General features: G+C 46.5%; 1 protein-coding gene across 5 annotated transcripts in view; it reads left to right on the forward strand.

Moving 5' to 3' along the window:
- Window positions 1-2,608: 2,608 nt before the first annotated feature.
- Window positions 2,609-20,648, forward strand: part of BRD3 (bromodomain containing 3) — a 39,244-nt gene continuing 21,204 nt past the window's right edge. The window contains exons 1-6 of one of the 5 annotated variants that reach the window (XM_088147236.1): window positions 2,609-2,861; window positions 11,431-11,759; window positions 13,141-13,278; window positions 13,541-13,688; window positions 19,495-19,727; window positions 20,027-20,398. In XM_088147236.1, coding sequence (XP_088003362.1) covers window positions 11,559-11,759; window positions 13,141-13,278; window positions 13,541-13,688; window positions 19,495-19,727; window positions 20,027-20,398 — 1,092 coding nt within the window. In that variant the 5' untranslated portion in view covers window positions 2,609-2,861; window positions 11,431-11,558. Of the gene's footprint in view, window positions 2,862-4,800; window positions 5,206-11,430; window positions 11,760-13,140; window positions 13,279-13,540; window positions 13,689-19,494; window positions 19,728-20,026; window positions 20,399-20,648 lie in introns of those variants that run through there. The other 4 variants (XM_088147237.1, XM_088147239.1, XM_088147238.1 and 1 more) reach the window with 4 other exon arrangements.

The raw sequence follows: 20,648 nt of genomic DNA on the forward strand, positions 1-20,648 counted from the left end.
GGGTCCTCCTTCCAGAGGGCAGGCGCTGCAGCAGGGAGGGCACACTTACTGGGTCGCATAGATGATGCTGGCTAATCCAAGGAACCCAGCAAGTGCCAATCCCGCCAAATCGGACCCGCCAGGTGGATACTATGGGAGGCAGGCAATCCCTCAAGTAACCAGGCACCGTGCGATGCAGGGCTTTACAGCCAGCCCCTGGAAGCACACCCAGAAGCAATCTGGCCACCTGTGTAGTTCCAAAGCAAAAGTGCCCGTTATTGGCCACCCTGCTGCATTCTAGACCAGGTGAAGCGTCCCAGTGGTCTTCGAGGGCAGCTCTGTGAAGCCCACTCCACCCGTGTCACTCCTGTTCACTGTCCTTGGGTGTCTAGGGCAGGACTCAAGTTGCAGGTTAAGAGGAGTTGAATCTAGCTCAGGTCAGTTGAATCTAGCTCAGGTTCAGCTGGTGTTGTGGGGGCTCCCTGATTCATCGCTTAAGCTTAATTAAAGTATTCCATTTTAAGCCACCCATCAACCTCAATGACTCCAGTTAATGTAATTATTCCTCATGTACTCAATCATTTTCTTCTGTTGTGAATAATCTTGAATGAATAAGTGAATGATCTGATTTTACTGCTTTACAATGACTCTCTTTGAGTGTACCCCAGAGGAAGAAATTGCAATTGTGGAAGTAAATCAGGATGGACCTGAATTGTTTAATAACAACAATGCATGCCATGTATACTATAATAATAATTTATTAAAATTGTATGCTGCCCTATTCAATGAATCTGGGTGGCTCACAACCAAGTCATTACAATAACAATAAAAGATAAAAGCTGGCAAGTGCAATGAAGCAAGGGGTCTCACTCTCCCTCACCAAAGGCTGTGAAAAAAAACCCTGGGAGACCAGAGGAAGAGCCACAGCCTAGAGGAGGGTCTGATAAACGAAACCTGAGTCCAGAGAAGGGGTGGGCGGTGGAGAAAGCGGCTCAGAAGGGACCCTCTGCAGGAGGGAGGGAGTGCTTTCAGACTTGCAAGGTTCTGTTACTGTAACCTTACAATAAAAGTAGTAGTACTGCTATGCAATTACCAATTATAGTAACCGGGACTGGAATTTCTGTTGCTAAGTGATGTGGTTGTAAAGTGTGATGTCCTCATTCCATCATTAGGCGAGGGTAGTGGGTTGATCAGCGAGTCCCAGGTGGCTTGCAAGCAGGCTGACAGGCCGGTAAGTGACAGAGGACAGTGTGTGGGTGGCCAGTGTGGCACAAGTGCGGCTGGGCCAGGGATGACTGCTGCCTTGTGAGGGAGGGTGCGAGCTACTTACTGGAGTGACTTGTGACCCTCCCTGCAGGCTTCTCCATCTATTGTTCTTGTGGGAAGCCTGCAGGGAAGGTTGCAAATGGTGGCCGCGGGAGGCTGCCAATGTCATGTGAGCCAATTGCCAAGCGCCCAGATTGGGATCACGTGACCTTGGGGGTGCTGGGACGGCTTGAACCGGTCGTAAGTACCACTTGTTCGCTGCAGTTGCAACTTCGAACGGTTGCTGAACAAATGGTCATTAAAAAAGACTACCTGTACCTATGGTTTTGGTTTCCTGTCTGGAGTACCTTGAAGGGCTGACAGTGTGAGCAAAGAGCCAGATCTTCATGGCTCTTCTAAACAGCAGCAGAGCGGAGGCCATCCAAAGCTCTGGGGGAACCAGAGGGCAGGTGCTGCTATGGAGAAGGCGCACTTGTGGGGTCTGCTGGGACCTGGAGCACACCAACCCTGCAGGACTGAATTGACCAGGCAGATGCTAATGGGAGACTGGTGGACCCTCCGGCAACTGGACCCTACGCCATGGAGGGCTTTATAGCAGCAACCGGCCCCTTGCATCGCACCTGGAAGCGCACCGACAGCCGGTGTGGCTGGCAAAGCAGAGGTGTTACGTGTGCATCCCGAGGCACGCCCATCACTACCTGCACCACCGCGTTCTGGGCCAGCTGAAGCCTCAGGGCGGTCTCCGAGGGCAGCCCCACGTAGAGCACGTTGCAGTCGTCAAGCCGTGAGGTGCCCAGGGCGCGAGCGACTGTCTGCAGCCCCAGAAGAACCTGGGCAGAGGTCTTCTGGGCCGCGGCCGCTCACCGAGACCCCCAGATCGCGCGCCCCTCGTAGGGGCAGCGCCGCCCGTCCCAGGCCGAGGAAGCCCTCCTGCAACAGCAGTTCTGCGGCGCTACGCGGACGGCCCGCAGCCCCAGCTCAGCAGCCTCCGGAGCAGAAGAGGCCCCGCGCAACCCACCGGCCGGCGGGCCTCTTCGGGCCCTCGGAAGGGAAGCCTCGGCGCGACGGGCGCCGCCGCCGGCGGAGCCTCCCGCCCGTCTGAACGCGGGCAGCGCGGCCTCGGCTTCCTTCAGCCGCGAGGCGCCCGCGATCCTCGGGGCGGGGGGGGGGCGGGCTCCGTCCCTTCACGGCGGCGCCGCCGCGGGGCCCTCTCCACCCGCCGCTCCCGCCCGGCCGGGCCGCCGCGGCCGCCGAGCGCTTTGTTGGCGGGGCGGCGAAGAAAGGCGCGCGCGCAGGCTGGGGCTTGTAGTCCCCGCCGGGCGGAGCGCCGCGCCCGGCCGCGCCAGCGAACTACGCTTCCCGGCGGCCCGCGCGGCCGGCGCATGAGCGGAGCGCTGCGCCCCGCTCGCGCATCAGCCCGACTGGCCTCGGCGGGAGGCAGGCGGACCGGAGCGGCGGCGGCGGCAGCGGCGGGAGCGGGCCGGGTACGGAGCGCCAGCCCGCCACCCAGCCAGCCAGCAGCCAGCCAGCAGCCAGCCAATCCGCCCGCCCGCCGGCCGGCCGGCTGGCTGGCCTGCCTGCCCAGGAGGCGGCGGCGGCGGCGGCGGCGGGCCCAAGTAAGCGAGCGGGCGGGCGGGCGACGCGGGGCCAGCCCGGGGAGGGGAGGGGAGGGGAGGGGAGGGGGGCCGCGGCAACCGCCGCGCGGGGGAGGGGCGCGACAGCAACAAAGGCGGGCGCCTCCCCCTCCGCGCCATCTTCGCCGGCGGCTGCCGCACAAAGGCCGGGCGCCATTCGGTGGGCCCGGCGCCCGGCGAAGTGGCGCCTCCGGGGGCGGCGGGCGCCGGGCCGGGGGCCCCGCGGGACCCCCGCCACCCGGGCCGGCAAAGCCGGCGAGCCGAACTGTGCTTGGGGATTTCCCTGGCGGAGAGGCCGCCCGGCCTAGCCCGGCCGGCGTCCCTCACCCGCTGAGCGACATTTTGAGCCCGGGCGCTCCGCCGCCGGGCCCCGCGGTTTCCAGCCGGAGGCACGGTGCCGGCTGCCCCTGAAGTTTGGGGCCGCCTCGCTGGTGGGCTTCACAGCGCGCCTCGGCGTCGCGCCCTTCGCCGAGCGCCGGAGGGCAGCCGCGCTTTCCCTCTTCACTTAGTTTTCTCTGCAGGAAAGTAGATCAGTCGGGACCGCGGGAGCTCGCTTGGCCAGCGAGGCTCCTGTTCCCTTGTCTGCTGGCAGGAAGGCGGGGGGTGACAAGAGGAGTAGATGCCGGGCCCTCGCTCGGGCGCCTCCGGCAGCGAGAAGTGACCCCCCAGGGAGCCGTGGAGAAGGCACGCTGGAGCACCCGACCGGGTTTGCAGCAGGAGCTGCGGGGACAGCCTCTTCCTGCTGCTGGGGCTGCGGCATCACCGAGCCCCTCGGCCTTGGGTCGATGCCCCTCCCTGGTTCGGAGGGGATCCGCTCGGAGCGGCGGGCAGCAAGCTGCCCCGGCGGCGCTACTCTGTGCCGGGAGGTGTGCCAGCTGGCTGCTGGGATGGGGGCAGCAGCTCCCACAGTTCACCATAGTGCTGGGCAAGGACAGATACATATTCATCACTTGTTCATTCAAATGCTTTTTCAGCTTGCTTTTTTCCCTCCCCTGTTAGCTTTGAAATCCAGAGCTCGCAAAGCATTGTACTGTAGTCTTTTAACTGATGAAAACCTCAGGTATTGGAAGCCTGGAAGAACGGGCAAAGGAAAAGTTACATGACACCAGTCAAATCTTAGCAGCTGGTTTGAGGGAGAAGCTCCAGGGGCTGTTGGAATGGCAGTTGGGGGTGGCCTCGCTTGGTGGCTTGTGCTCTAGCTCTCAAGCTGGACATAAAAGCCTGAGGTGGAAACTGCTGCTCACTATTAGTTTAGATGGTGAATGAAATCTCCTCGCAAAGACCAGTGTCAAAGTTACGCTAAGCCGTGCATTGCTGAATAAGCCACAGTTGGTTGGGCTAAAACCCTAAACCAGGGTTAGGGTTACTAAGATCAGCAGGAGAATCCCTTTGGAAGTTTGTCTCTCAGGTACAGCGGAAAAGGCCTCCTTTTGGGTGACCCTACTCCTTAGCGAAATGGTGAAAATGCATTTCTTTCATTAGGCTTTTAACCCTTAATTGGTTTTAATTTTCTGGGTGGATGGGCTTCATATTATGCGTTTTGTTTTCACTGTTGTAAGCCACCTTGGGTGCTTTATATAAGCAGAAGGGCAGGATACCAATTTAACAATAAATGCCATGTTTCAGAGGAAGGGTTGCTTTAGCATGACAGTAGATTCAAAACCAGGCAGTACAGTATGGCTTATTTGACGAGCAGTAACAAAGTATGACCTGAGCTGGGATTTCTCTGGGTATCAGTCTGGGAGCTGCTTGGTGCAGATGGACTTTGACCCAAGGCAGCGAAGCTTACATGGCAAGTGTACTGTTGAAGCATTTTTCACTTAAAGAGCAGGCAGGAACTTTGAAATGCCTTTCCCTCTCTTCCCCACCAGAACTAACCCAGTTCTCATGAGGGGGCTTGAGGCTTTTTGGCTGCTATATGAGAGGGGAGGAGGCTTCAGGTTGTTTTGCTTTGTTTTAACTCTGGGTTTGAAGTTTGGTTCCTAAGCTGTAACTCTTTGTAATCCTTATACTAAACACTTGGAGGATAGTCTTTGGATTACTGATTTCTGAGTGGAAGAGCCGAAATGCAATAATTAACTGGGTGGAGGCATATATCAATATTGATGTGCCTACTTATTATGAAAAAAAGCCCATTTGCCTATAAAATTACAATGGGCATTGTAATAGCACCGCTTTGGTTATCAAGTAACATTTCCTGTTCCTGCCCAGATGATGCTAAACTATATCTTGGAGAAGCCCAGCCCGCATGGACACTGTTGAAGAATGCAGGTTGCCCCTCTTCCAGCTCTACCTGGGGAAAATAAGTGAAAGAGAGATCCTCTTCGTAAGTTGTGGATGAACTTTGGAAGCAAGATGTGTGTCTTGTTAGCTTGGTTTGGTACCTAGATTTTGTGCCCCCGTCCTGAGTAGATTTATTCAGCAGTACGTCTGGTAGAGTGGCACATTTCAAAGTCTGCAGGTTTGGACTGTAACCTTTGAGAGGTTCTGTGACTGGGTTCACACATGGTCCTAACCTGTTGTTTTCTTAAGCATGGCTCGTTGAATGAGCCATAGTGGATTAAAGTTTGCACATTAAGCTATCTGAGGTTTACCAGCTGCGGTAGCTGGTTCACAGTAAGTGACTTAAATGGCTTTGTGTGCAGTGATACAGTTAGCCGGACCGCGGTCATCTCTGCATGGGCTCTTGCGTGTGGTGCGACAGATGAAGCCTGGGGCTGCTGCCTCCACTATCACCTAGCAGTTAAGGTTCCATTGCAGTGCATTGAGTTTAATGTTTCCCTTGTGTCAGCCAGAGGCACGGTGGAGGCTTTGAATTTCCGGAGGTCTCTACTACATTTGTTCACGGAAGGGTTTTTTTACTAAGGGTTAATTTTTGAAAGGTTTCGACCTGAACTCAGAAAAGCAGAAAGGAGAAGCTATCCTGGTTCATGTGCTATGGAATGTGCCCTGTGCATGACTGCGTTTGTGCTTATTCCATGGAAATGTGCAAAAAGTTGCTGAATTCCACTTGGCAGGAAAATCACCACTTTTCCTTATTTTAAAAACAGTACTAGAGTGTTTGACAGTGAATGAGTGATTCTGATGAAGATGGAGAGATGGCTGAACACCTTTCTAGAATCACAGTCTTTGTAACTACTTGCCTTCCCCAGAAATAAGTTGAGGAAAGAAGAGAAAGAAAAGCAGAGATAAATAGTCACCTAATCCCCTACAGTTGTTTTGGACTACAGCTTCCATAATCCTTAGTCAACAGTGTCAGAGGTTATGAAAATCATAATTGCAAGGAGGGCAGCATACCAACTAGTGGCACATGGAAGTGGTCTAGTTGGCCTGACTCCCAAAGTGGGAAGGTGCCACCAGGCAGAGAGTCAGGTGAGGAAGGAGGGCAGTGCCACCACCAGGATTTAAGTATTGAAACAGCAGTTCCTGGAATCCAAAATGCAACAGCCTCTGAAAGTTTTAGTTGAGGAGCCAAAGTAGTACAGTGCCTTGTGCCTGCTGGACCTCTCTTATTATTTGGATGCATTTGGGGGGTTTGGGCATTATGCTGGCTTTAGCTCTTGCTTGATTTGTTTACAACAGTAAAAATTGTCAGCAGGGTTACTGCAGTTTTTGGTCATTAAAGCTTATTGTTTCTGAGAAAAATAAAAACTGGGTGCCTGAAAACATGTATGTGCCGCAGTTCTTGGAAAAAGTAAGGTTTTTGTTTCTGTGTGTGGGACTGGGGACTCTTCTTTTCTTTTTTTGTTAAAGTGGTTGGCGAGAGCCAGTTTGGTGTAGTGGTTAAAAGAAACCAGGAGACGGCAAGTTCCAGCCCTCCCTCAAGCATGAAAGCTGGATGAGTGACTTTGGGGCAGTCACTCGCTCTCTCTCTCAGCCCAACCCACCTCACAGGATCGTTGTTGTTGTGGGGAAAATAGGAGGGACAAGCATTAAGCTATGCATGCTGTCTTGAGTTAAAAAAAAAATAAAGGCAGGATAAAAATCAAATAAATAAAATTGCTGGGACTGGAACGTAGACGGGCAACCCACCAGGTGACTGCTGCCTTCAAAAGCCTCTTTTGTGACCTGCCACAGATGTCCTCCCTTGTGGGTTCAGCACTTCTCTGGTCAATGGTTTGGCAGGTCAGAGGGCAAAGAGTGCGCTTTCCCAGCACCAGGGAAGGGAAGCTCTTCATGTATGTGTGTCCCTGCTCATGTTGCCCCTGGGCTCATGTGGTCCTCTTGGTACCCTTCAGATGTGTGGTTTCCAACCAGCCAGTCCACTCTTGTTTCAGCAGGGCAGTTGAAATCCAGAGTCCAGAGAGAGGAGCAAGTGATGTGGAGAATTCGTCTTCTGCAAAAGTTTTCTGACTGTCTCCTTGAGGCGCTGTTGACAAGCTCCTTGGGAACTCCTGAGTTCTCAGACGTGTTTCAAAGCAAGGACTGCCTGCCCTTTTTGAGAGTCAGTGGATTAACATGGTACGGTGGCTTAGACGCACCAAAGGCAGCCTCAGCATCTGAGCTCCGCCCGATGACCGAAGAAAGCCGCGTCCTGCTTTGCTTTGAAGCAGAGGCCTGGATAATGGAAGGTGGTGGTGCCCAGGAGGTGTTCCAGAAGGTTGGATGTGACTCCATAGTTTCTGGATTCCTCACGTCAAGACATTATTGAGGAGAGAATGCTGGAATGAGCTTTCCAGAGCCCTCCCCTTTTTTTCCTATTATCCCGCACCTCTTTAGGAGGGAAAGGGCAGGAAAGCCACACACTTTTTGGTTGTTACATAGAGGTAGCTGCAACCGAGGGTCGGAGACGGGTTGTGTGAAATCAGTAGAACTTACTGTGTAGTTTGTCATAATTTGTAGCCAGAAGTAACTTTGCCAATTCTGGGCTGTGAGAACTATTGTTGCTTTAATCCATTCCAAAGTTTTTGGGATTGATACCAAAATATAAACTCTTGTTACAGTGATGAAAAACTGCTTCAGAATGTCAGAAAAAGATGGAATTGGGGAGTGCCTCTAAGAGGGGAGGGGCAGTCTTGCAACCTGTGGGTTGGCACAGTGTCTCTTTCATGATAGCCAGGCATGTTTGAGGAAACACTTGGTTTAATCTTTGGAAGTTTTTATCTTACTGAAACTACCCTCAGCAAAAGCCTTGCCCCGCATGCGACTCATTTCTCCATATGGGAAGCCCTTTGACTGTTAAGCCCTTTCCCCAGTGAGGGGGGGCTTTGGGTTGAGCTGGCAGTTTCCACTGGGAAAAAAGAGGGTCACTCCTGGTATAGTTTATCTGTTGCCTTCTCTGAGACCTCCCTAGTTCTTGCATGTTGCATAAACCCAGCCAGTTGTGGTTTCGGTAAACCATAGTTAAACAAATTATACCTTGTTATGGGGATCCATTAAAAAGTTCAAATCTTTACTCACTTGAGCTTTCTGACGCTACAGAAATTGGCTTTTGAACTTTGTTGTCATTTTATTTTATTGTCGAAATGAAAATGCCCCAAGAGGCTTATAGTTAACCGTTTCAAATTAATACAGTGGTATTAAATTAATACAGTGGTTTTGCTACTACTTTGTTTCACATTGAGGCTTTATCTGTATCTTTTTGTTAGTCTAATGTTAAGAAAGGAATTTAACTATTGTTGAACAAACTATTGTTGCTTAGTTTATACATACAGTACATTCAAAAAGTATTCAGACCCCCTTCACTTTTTTCAATTTTGTTATATTGCAGCCTGATACTACAATCATTCAAATTCATTTTTATTCTCATTAATCTACACTCAGTACCCCATAATGACAAAGTGAAAACAGAAGTTTAGAAATGTCTGTAAATTTATTAAAAAGAAAAAACTGAAATATCACATGTACTTAAGTATTCAGACCCTTTACTCAGTACTTTGTTGAAGCACATTTGGCAGCAATTACAGCCTCGAGTCTTTTTCGGTATGATGCGACAAGCTTTGCACACCTGGATGGGGAGATTTTCTGCCATTCTTCTTTGCAAATCCTCTCAAGTTCAATCAGGTTGGATGGGGACCATCGGTGGACAGCCATTTTCGGGTCTCTCCAGAGATGTTCAATAGGGTTCAAGTCAGGGTTCTGGCTGGGCCACTCTAGGCATTCACAGAGCTGTCCCCAAGCCATCCCTGTGTTGCCTTGACTGCATGCTTAGGATCGTTGTCATGTTGAAAGGTGAACCTTCGGCCCAGTCTGAGGTCCTGAGCGCTGTGGAACAGGTTTTCATTGAGGATATCTCTGTACTTTGCTCCATTCGGCTTTCCCTCAACCGTGACCAGTCTCCCAGTCCCTGCTGCTGAAAAACACCCCCACAGCACAATGCTGCCACCACCATGCTTCACTATTGGGATGGTATTGGGCAGGTGATGAGCAGTGCCTGGTTTCCTCCAGATGTAATGTTTAGAATTGAGGCCAAACAGTTCAATCTTGGTTTCATCAGACCACAGAATCTTGTTCCTCACAGTTTGAGAGTCCTTCAGGTGCTTTTTTGCAAACTCCAAGTGGGCTTTCATGTGTTTTGCACTGAGGAGAGGCTTCCGTCTAGCCACTCTGCCATAAAACCCAGATCAGCAGAGGGCTGCAGTGATGGCTGTCCTTCTGGAACTTTGTCCCATCTCCACACAGGATCTCTGGAGCTCGGTCAGAGTGACCATCGGGTTCTTGCTCACCTCTCTTACTAAGGCTCTTTCCCCCCGATTGCTCAGTTTGGCCGGGCGACAAGCTCTTGGAAGAGTCCGGGTTGTGCCAAACTTCTTCCATTTGAGAATTATGGAGGTCACTGTGCTCTTGGGAACCTTCAGCGCAGCAGAAATTTTTTTGTAGCCTTTTTTTGTATCCCCAGATCTGTGCCTTGCAATAACCCAGTCTCTGAGCTCTGTAGGCAGTTCCTTTGACCTCATGGCTTTTGCTCTAATACAGTATGCATTGTCAGCTGTGAGGCCTTCTGTAGAGAGGTGTGCGCCTTTTCAAATCATGTCCAACCAATTTAATTTACCACAGGTGGACTCCAATCAAGGCATAGAAACAGCTCAGCAGCTATCAAGAGGCACCTGAGCTAAATTTCAAGTGTGGTTGCAAAGGGTCTGAATACTTATGCCAATGTGATATTTCAGTTTTTCCTTTTTCATACATTTGCAAACATTTCTAAAATTCTGTTTTCACTTTGTCATTATGGGGTACTGAGTATAGATTAATGAGAAAAAAATGAATTTGAATGATTGTAGTACCAGGCTGCAACATAACAAAATTGAAAAAAGTGAAGGGGGTCTGAATACTTTCCGAATGCACTGTAATTGGTGGGTTTCCACATTATGTTAAATGTATGGCTTGCCATGTATGTGGACCAGGCCACTGTCTCTGAACCCCATTGCTTGCACTATGATCCCTCCAAGGATGAAGAATGAACAAAATCAGTTATGGACCTTCTTATATAGGAAGAAACAGTATTAGCTACTAGTAAAGACTTATTTTGAGTAAATATGTGGTCCATAAAATATGGGACCACATATTTTTGCCTGTTTGCCATTTTGTGCTTTGCCTAAGACAAGTGTTGATAGATGGACTTCAGTTTCCAAAATAAACATTCTAGTTATACTGGTGATTGTGTGATTATCTGACTCTTTCTTCAAGATGCAGACAATAAGAGGGTGCCAGTTCAAATTTCCAATGAGGTTTTGTATAACACACTACATGAGGCCAACACAAGGTGCTTCAGTGTTATGGGAACCCAGCCATCATTGAACCATAAAACAATTTATTTATTGGAGCAGAGCTTGTTTTTTAAACATAGCAATTATGTTCTGGTGAACTGGTTTGAGAGTTTAGAGTGTGTGTTATTTTTCCCTTTTCCCTGTTGAAAGAAATAGCCCTGGCCTTAGATAGAGAAGATGCGATTGAAGTGCTAAGAACACTTTTCACTAATATTTGTAATTGTCATGGTGGAATCTCTGATCTTGCCAGTTGTCCATGAAGTCGTCTTCAGGCTCTCTTTCTGAAAATCATCCAGGTGATTTGTTAGGCGGCATTATACTTAATAAATACAGGTAGTCCTGTCAAATTTGTATGTAAGCCAGAACAGTATTATAATACTGTATAAGTATTTAACTTGAATCCTTGCATATTTAACTCGAATTTTGCTACAATAGGCTCCATTTTTAACTACGGGTCGTCCTTAAACCAGGTATTCTTAACCTGGTGACTACCTCTATTTCACTAATGGAGTGTCTCTATATCTTTAGGAGTGTTCTGTTCTGCATGTGACTTTCTATGTAATGCTTATTACATACATATTCATTTGACTACTGAGAATCATAAACATGGATGGTTTATGTTCCTGGAGCTGGTTGTCCCTTCCTCTGCCCTGGATGATATAGAGAGTGATGGAGATACAAGATAAGAGACTAAGACATGGTTTACCTTATATTTGGAGCACCATGTTATATAATATGAAAAAAGGGGAGGTTGGATGCATTGTCAACCAAATATTTTGCTTTCCATAATTGCATCTTTTTACCATTGAAGAAACTGAAATGTTTTTTCTCCCGACCCTTTCCAGGCTGCATAGCTGGTCCCTGGAAATGGGATGCCAATCCCATGCAGGGGGTATAAAAGTCAGATCACCTCCTCCTACCTGCTGCTGCTGCTGCAACCTTGGGCATAAGTGAAACCAAGAGGTGGGGAACCATGTCTGCCCTTCCATCGGCCATCCAGGCTCCCCAGGGGCCGGCCAATCCTCCTCCCCCAGAGGTCACCAACCCTAGCAAGCCTGGGAGAAAGACCAACCAACTGCAGTACATGCAAAATGTGGTGGTGAAGACCCTGTGGAAGCATCAGTTTGCGTGGCCCTTCTATCAACCAGTTGATGCAATTAAATTAAATTTACCGGTGAGTCCATATTTCTTGTGTGTGTGGTTTTCCCCTTTTTTAAGGCCCTGTCAAGACATAACATTTAACTTCTGAACCATGGTTAAGTTTTAAATCAGGACATGCTGTAAATCACATTGTGTGAAGGTGTGCTTTGAATCAGTCTGCAACAGAGTTAAGATTAAGGGTTACATACGTATGTGCAGAGCAAGATTCAGAAGGTTTTCTTACCTCTCTGGTTACAACCTGAAGACCGTGCTTGATAGGCATGTTTGTATGACATACGCTCCTGAAGATGGAAACATTGCTGTTTCCCTGTGCACTTGGAGTTTGGGTACTGAAGCATCAGTCAGCATTATGTCTCCTAAGAGAATTCTGTAGTCGCTCTGTGTGTGTGTGTGTGTGTGTGAGACCAAATTGTGATATTCCCAACCCCGTCCTTGGAGAGTAAATATTGCATCATCTACACCGTAACAGCTCTCTGATCTCTTGCAGCAGGTTTACTGGCTCCATTAAGTCACTCAGATCCTGCAAGATTTTGCATTAACTTTCCAGATTCCCAAAGCAGAATACCCGGTCAACCTACTTTCTCTTCCTTCCCACTTAATTGCTTTGTTTTATTTATTTATTTGAAATCCAGAAGAAAATAATGAATCCCCATCCCAAATATTGTTGAACTTTAGCTGTGGCAAACATGACCAGTCATGTGGAATGATGGGGCTTGTACTCAAGCAACCTTTGGCACCCCGTTTCAAATAAAATGAAGCCAAATAGGCATTATTGAACAAAAGTCACCCATCTGGCTCAAAATTTTGTTTCTGATAAAAGCCAGGAAAACATGAAATTGTGGTGTCGCCGCTGCTCTTTGTCCATTGCACTTGGGGTAGGGGATCATTTGCATTTGCATTTTGCATTCCTTCACTTGTTTCTATGAATTTTTTTTTTGCCCATTTTTTAAAAAAGAAATCTATTTAACCAGTAGCAGTTACCACGTTTTGTGCAAGAAAATTCAGTGTGTTAATTATATATCATGCAAAACCAAATATGCAATATATATCATTATTAAATAAGGGGAAAAAAAGAATTTCCAGATATTTATTGTCACCCCCCCATCACTCATTTTACCTGGGGTTAGATAATTAATTAATTATTATTTTCAATTGATTATTAAGACTGTCTTGCTGTTGATGCTGGTTTACACTGTGTTATAAATGTTATTTTGCTTGCACTACACATAGGAATAAACTCACACTTAATCAGGTACTGCCATCACTGCTCCTTCTACTTTCAGAATTCAGGCTGTGTGAACCTTAAGGATTATGTTGACATAGCCTCTCTTGCTAGCCATCTTATATAGTAAATGTCTGGATGCCAGTAAAAGACAGCTTCCCCTCCCCAACAGGATTACCACAAAATAATTAAGAACCCGATGGACATGGGGACAATCAAGAAACGACTGGAACACAACTACTACTGGAGTGCCAGTGAATGTATGCAGGATTTCAACACCATGTTTACCAATTGTTACATTTACAACAAGGTAAAGGATCTAATCTGCTGTTTTCTGGGAAAGCTTCATGGCATTTACAGGAAAGTGGGCTATGCCCAGGAGGTTGTTCCACCACTACCAACTGGAGTACTTGCTCAGAGTTTTCTCCCTTGGGCCCCAAACCTTCTGAGGCCAGACAGCTCTGTCCCAAGAATTAGCAATGAATGGGTGGACATTTGGATTTGAGTTTGCGTGTGCCTTTGGCCCTTAGAGTTATTTCATGCTTTATTTTTCCACTGTACCTCTCTGCTAGCCAACGGATGATATTGTCCTCATGGCACAAGCCTTGGAAAAGATCTTCCTGCAGAAAGTTGCCCAGATGCCCCAGGAGGAAGTGGAATTGCTACCCCCAGTGCCTAAAGGCAAAGCTCGGAAGATGGCTGCTAGTACCCCAAACCCAGGTCAGAGAATGGAATCTGCCCGGATAAAGACAGATGGGCCGTCTGTGGATTATGCTGGTGTTTGCCTGATTGCCATGATGGTGTTGCTCATAGAAAGGGAAGAGGCAGTGAAGCAGAACAAAGCTTCTGGGAATCTTACTTGGCCCCTTCCCTGAAGGCCGAAAATGCTGTGGGTGTAGTATACCTTGATTTAGCAAAAACCCTGAAAAGATATCCCACAACATTTTGATTAGCAACTTAGCAATGTGCGGATTGGTTAAATGGAGATGTAGCAGGTTGTTCATCAATGGTTGCTCCTCAAACTGGAGAGGACATGGGGGGGCACAAGATTCAGTCCTGGGTGCCAAGTCCCCTTCTGTTCAATATTTTTACTTATGATTTGGATGGAGAGGTGGAAGGAAAGCCTACCATTCACAGATATAGAATTGGGTCACATGGCTAATACCTTTGATAACAGAAATAAAATGCAAAATCATCTTGATAAAGTACTGGGCTGAAAGTAACGAAGGGAAAAGTGGAAAGTTCTTCACTTAAGAAACAAAAATCATATATGCAGGAGTAGGATGGGAATAGTTTATTAAAGGGAAACTTTATTGGAGGAGTGTTGATTTTCCCCTACCTCTCAACACATCCAGTCCGCCTCCATCTATTTGTTTTGCGATCATATCCCACTTCCTTCCCACGGTACGGCCCTTTGATGTACTGTTTTCATATTGGTCGTTCACTTTTGTATTCATTCCGCACTAATTCAGCACCCATTTATCCCTGATCTTATTTCTTCTTGTTTCACTATGCACACTTCTTAAATTCATCATCCCCACTGCTTCCAACTTATATTTTATGTAACTCCTGATACACCCACCTCTGACTTCCATATAACAAAGTGGGCAGAAGCATGTTCTTACGTGCAGCCATTTTGGCTTCTTTTAACAAACATTCTCACACAAATCACTTAATGTACACTACTTTTCTACCAGAGTTTGTACATCTTAAAATTTCTTCATCTATTTTCCCATCTTCAGTAAACATTCTTCCATAGTGAAGAATGTACTGGATCTAATTTTTTGCCATCTGTGGATAACTTGCACTCCATGCTCTCTGACAGACCCAACTACCTTGGTCTTCGAACAATTAATTATCAGATTCATCCTCCCTGTTCCATCAGGTAATCTATGTATCATTTATTTCAGTACATTCAGGTTCTCAGCCAGCAATGCATCATCATCATGCAAAACGACTTAGACGTTTACACCCCCAACCAGCACACTTCTGCTGTCATCACAAGTATTCCTTCTGGATTTATCCATAAATATATTAACCAATGGGACATCACACATCTTTCTCTTACTCCTTCTCAGTGTTGAACCATTCAGTAAGCATTTCATTTATTCTTATACTTCCTTATTTCCATCCACCACTGTTACCATGTTGAGCCACCAATCTTCACCGTTCCATAATTCAAGCTTAGCATACACTTTCTCTGAATCAACAAATATGCAGTAAACCTCACATTCATACATTTCTTGATGCGCCACTGAAGAACAAAAATCTGGTCTCTGTCCCTTACCCTTTGCCCAGCATAAAGCTGCATTGTACTTGCTAGATTTTGCTTGTTCTCTTGTCCCCTTTTAGTCTGCCAAATTCCCAGACCCACTTAACAAATTAAACCCCCTGCAGACTTTGCTCACTCAGGCTATTTTTCCACTTGTATAAGGGAACAATAACAGCATTCTTCCATTGCCAGGTGTACATGAAGTCTTCACACATTTTAAACAAGTTGCACAGCTATTTCATAAGCAAACCACATCTGTATTTTACTATTTCTCCAGTTACACCATGTATACCTGCAGCCTTCCAATTTTTCAAAATTCTTCCATCATTGATGACTTCTTTACATCCAGTTTGTCTTTGGTGCTTATGCATTCGTTTCTATTCTATTCTTTGACATATTGCTATCATTCCCATAGAAATCTTTAAAATACAACTTCTCGCATTCCCTCATTTTTGTTTTATCCCAACTGTTTCATCCCTTTTATTCTTAATTCCATTCACTTTGCTGCAGGCTCCTTGTTTAATCCTTTTCATTCCTTTTCAGAACAGCTTCATCAAAAACTGTTCTGCATTTTCTTTGTCTTCTTTAATATTTTATTGATTTATTCAATTTTGATGCCAACTGACTCTACCTTGCTCACCTTGACTACCTTCTTTGCAACTGCATTTTTTCTTTCTAGGAGATACTTTGCTGCCCTTTTTGTGTCTGCCAAATGCCACCCAGTAGTCCCTTTTTAAGGCATTGTGCAACTATGGTATCCATCTCTGAGGGATTGGAGTGGGAGCCACAGTTTTGCAGTGGTTTTTCTCCTCCTTGAAGAGTGGTCCCAGTTGGTGGTGGTGGTGGTGGTGGTGGTTGGAGAACTGCCCAGAGGCTTCTTCTCTGCAGAATGTTCAAAGATCTCTCCTTTCTCCACTTAATATCTCCATGAAACCTATGGAGGAGGTCCTCTGTTGGCATGCAGTTCAATACCATCAATAGGCTAATGTTGCCCGACTGTGCATCTCATCCCCTGACCAAACAGGGAAAGTGGTAGAAGTGTTGTTCCAGTGCATGGAGCCTGTCAGGGTCTAGTTGGGGAGGAACAGACTCTTGAGTCCCTCCATGATGGAGTGGCGTTTGGGCCTGTGGACCTAACTGTTCCAGAGAAATTCCATCTTTGATTCTGAATGGGGTTGTGCTGCCCTGCACAAGATGGCCCACAATTTGGGCATAGACTCACAGCTCCTGGCTTTTAATTTGTTGTTGTTATCGTCGCTGGGGCTTGGGGATTATATTTTATTTTATGTTGATGTTGTTAGCCACCCAGAGCCTCTGGGAATGGGCAGCATGCAAGCAAAATAAATAAAACACGCATGGTACAATATATCTCTCTCCTTATTTTTTTAAGCAGTCATTTTCTGATGTGCATTTTTTCTCATCCATGATTTATTTTGCCTCATCATTTCACCAAACATCCTTTGTCATAGGATGTTACATAAGCGTCTGTAACATAAGCAGCTTCCACGTGTTCTTTCCTGTGTTCACTTTCTGTTCATTTTATTGACAGATAATCTGTCTTCTAATGCATATTCATATAGGACTCGTATTTTCTCTTCCTGTAGGCATTGTGTTTTCACTCTAGCTTTTTTTCGTTCCTTCATCCATGTCCATTTTCCCCTCAAAGTCTACTGCTCACATTCCTAAATAGTGACTTGTTCCACGTTCAGAATCTCTCATTCCTCTTGCTTCTTTCACTAATTCTCTTTAGTTTTTCATCACAAGCAATGAAATAAGTAATGATTTTCAATTCATTCCTTTTCCATGTGCAGAGTTGTGCTTCAACTGTGGATTTGAAACAGACCTTTTTATAAACAGATGCTCATTCCTGGGTCTCTGAATGGCTCAATAATCTTTTCTACACTGTTCCCTTTTATTCCCACCCATCTGCTCATTTATCTAATGGAATAACGTATTTCCTCCGATTGCATTCATTCAGATGGTCCAACAGTTTTTTCCAGAGTTGATCACTGGTTCTTTTGTTGTTGCCATTCATTGTAGCGTAACACATCACTACTATATCACCAACCAATTCTAGTTTTTGTCCACACCCACAACAACTTAGATGATGCTGGTTCATACTTTATGAGATGCATTTTGGCTCTTTCATTCATAATTAAATATACACTTTCACTTCCACATGTGCATTTTCCATATCTCCACAAGATCAAACCACTTTCATTCACATCTATTGTCCTTCCCCTTTCTTTTAGTTTGACAGATTCATGCTCTTTACCATTTCCTCTGCTTGTATTCCATACCTCATGATTGGCATAGATGTGGACTTCTGTTCATCACGCCTTTTGTCATCCAAGGCTTTTGCATAATTCTTTTTATTAAAGCACACACAGAGTAGATTAGGTTACCGAGCTGAGCCGTGCTGATGCCGCGTCCAACATTCCTTGCTACTGGCAAGGACGCGTAACCGCCATTTGGGGCACATTTTTACCGGTATGCCACACATGGATCCCAACTGAGTTTTGTTTGAAGCATGCTCATGTTACTCTGGATAAACCAGGAGCTCTAATCTAACAGCCGCCCAAGAAGTACGTGCAGCTTAGTGACATACGCTCAGGAGAATCCAGCAATGCAGTAAGATTAATTGACGCTTACCAATTGCAAAACTATTACATTTAAACTAAACATTGTGTATGTATGTTATATTTCAAATAATGATTCTAAAAATGGTTATAGCTCTATTACCTAATGTGAAATATTGGGAAATACGTTATACCTATTGAAAAGGCATTTGATTCAATAGAATGGAAATTTATATTCAATAATCTCGTGCAGTTTGGACGTGAATACACACGAAGATCTTTGTAGTTCAGTTCAGGTAATTTTATTCATTTATTAAAAGACTTCCAGCCACTTATCATTTATTGCATTTCCAGGAGGTGTACAGCATTAAAGTACATTTTTATATATAACTTTTATTAAAAGTTTTAAGAACAGTAGTAAGAACTAATACAAACCAGATTAGAACAGAGAAAACAAAAAAGAAAAAAAGAAATAACAGAAAAAGCTAAAAGTGCAATAAGAAAAGAAAATAGAAGAAAATAGGGGGAAAAAAGAGAGAAAGATGTAAAGAAAGATATAAAGGTATAAAGAAGTAGCTTCCAATATTCTTCGCAGCAGTTATAAGTACAATTATATTTTAACTCCTCTCTCTAAAATTACATCATGACTCTCTTCTTTCTATAATCTATCCTGTCTAATCATCAAAACCATAAATCACAAGTTCATTTTTTTTATTTTTATGCAAAAAGTCCATAAGGGGTCTCCAGTCACCAATAAATGTAGATATTGTCCTTTCTCTAATCAAAGAAGTCAGTTTGCCATCTCAGCAAATTCTGTCAATTTCACCAACTATTCCTCCATAGTGAGTAGTGTTGAATGAAAAATGTGCCACTTGGTAAGCTGACCCTCAAAACTGTTGTATGTTTTTGTCAATATATTCAGAAGGACTTCATTTGTTTTCATATTTTGTATCAATAAAAGTTGTTTCCCAGAATAGGTTTTAAATTTTCACAATTGGCTTATCCATGGGTGGCACATTTTTCACAGTATTTTGGTTTGGCTTATCCATGAGTATATACGGGTACTTTAAAAAAAAGTATTACCGTATATACTCACAGATAAGCCCATCTGCAGATGAGCCGAACCCAGCTTTTGTGGTGTATTTTCAAACCTTATCCACAAGTTTATATGGTATTGGCTGGTGGTTGGGAAAAAGGAATAGAAGGGGAGAATGTGTCACCAAATTCTCCTTCACTGTGTTTTTACATATGCTCTATTTTTCATTCTGCTTTTTATATTTTTATTCTTCACTGTATTGTACTTTTTAAGCTTCTGCAATATAATACAATTTTAAAAAGTGGGGGGGGGGAGAATTTCCATGCCATAAATTCTGCAGCAAATGAAAAGGTGGGTCAGATCTCTTGGTTAAGAATTGCTGTGGAAAGATGAGAATAGCCTCTGGAATATCGTTTTGCTTCCTCGCCATCTTGCTTGTGGAGGTTTATAAAAATCCAAATTGTTCTGAAAGACTTTTCATATTGGCGCTTGGAGTTAGCGGGTGGGCTGTTTAATCTGCCTGTGCGCAAGGAGAAAGGTGTTGCGTGACACTGAGTTGCGGTTCAGCAAAACAAAGGAGGACTGGAAGAACGTTCTGGCATCGGCCTGGCCTTCCGACGTTTCTCTGTTTCCTCTCAGCAGGGGCCCAGCACGCCGCGGTGACTGCCGTCTCTTCAGCATCTCCCCCAGCCCCCTTCCAGAGTGTCCCTCCATCGGTGTCACAGACGCCTGTAATTGCCGTCACACCTGTGCCAACCATCACTGCAAATGTCACCCCCATCACTGCCCCCCCTGTGACGCCTGTGCCACCTACCCCGCCTCCTGCCACCCCAATCATGGCAGTTGTTCCCCCAACGCCACCAATCGTCAAGGTAATTGGGGCCGAGGGGGCACCTTCCCTCTCTGTGCATGCGGTACAGCTTCTCTGGGATGGCGAGGGTGCTGGGGGCCTTTGGGAACAATTCTCCCTCTGCTCCCACTACCCCTTCCTTGCTTGCTTGGCAGATGTTGGTTCGTTTCTGGTCTCAGGCCAGAAAGACGCCGAGACACTGCGATCCCTCTGGCCATCCTGCATCCTTCTGAGGTTCCCTGTAGATGGTTCGTCTCACCCACGTTCTTGGGGACCTCTTCTCTTCCTGCCCCCTTCTTATGGGCTGTGCTTGAATTTCAGAAAAAGGGGGTGAAGCGGAAAGCGGATACCACCACACCCACCACGTCGGCCATCACCGCTAGCCGGAGTGAATCCCCCCCTCCGGTTTTGGACTCGAAGCAGGCCAAAGTGGTGGCTCGGCGGGAGAGTGGTGGCCGGCCCATCAAGCCGCCAAAGAAGGACCTGGAAGACGGGGAGGTCCCCCAGCACGCGGGCAAGAAGGGCAAGCTCTCAGAGCACCTCAAATACTGCGACAGCATCCTCAAGGAGATGCTGTCTAAGAAGCACGCCGCCTACGCCTGGCCCTTCTATAAGCCAGTGGATGCCGAGGCCCTGGAGCTGCACGACTATCACGACATCATCAAGCACCCCATGGACCTCAGCACTGTCAAAGTAGGTCGCCTTCACCACCTCTGTATGTTAGCCTAGCACCATCGCTGCCTGCTGGACTGAGGGTCTGTTTCTGAACAGTTTGCCCAGGGAACTTTGGCAGGTGCCTAGGAGGCAGCCCAGAGAAATGAAATGAGCTGCCCCCCAGCCCCGTGTCTCACCTAGCAGGTGGAATCTGCTCTCGTGAGTCCCCCGCTGGTTCTGCTTGGCCCAACGAGGCTGCCCCTTCCCACCTGTTGCAAGTGGGGCTGCA

The sequence above is a fragment of the Python bivittatus genome, unplaced genomic scaffold (assembly GCF_059951505.1).
Source record: "Python bivittatus isolate LINGU-HERP-01145 unplaced genomic scaffold, Pbiv_v1 ctg000160_np1212, whole genome shotgun sequence".
Lineage (NCBI taxonomy): Eukaryota > Metazoa > Chordata > Lepidosauria > Squamata > Pythonidae > Python > Python bivittatus.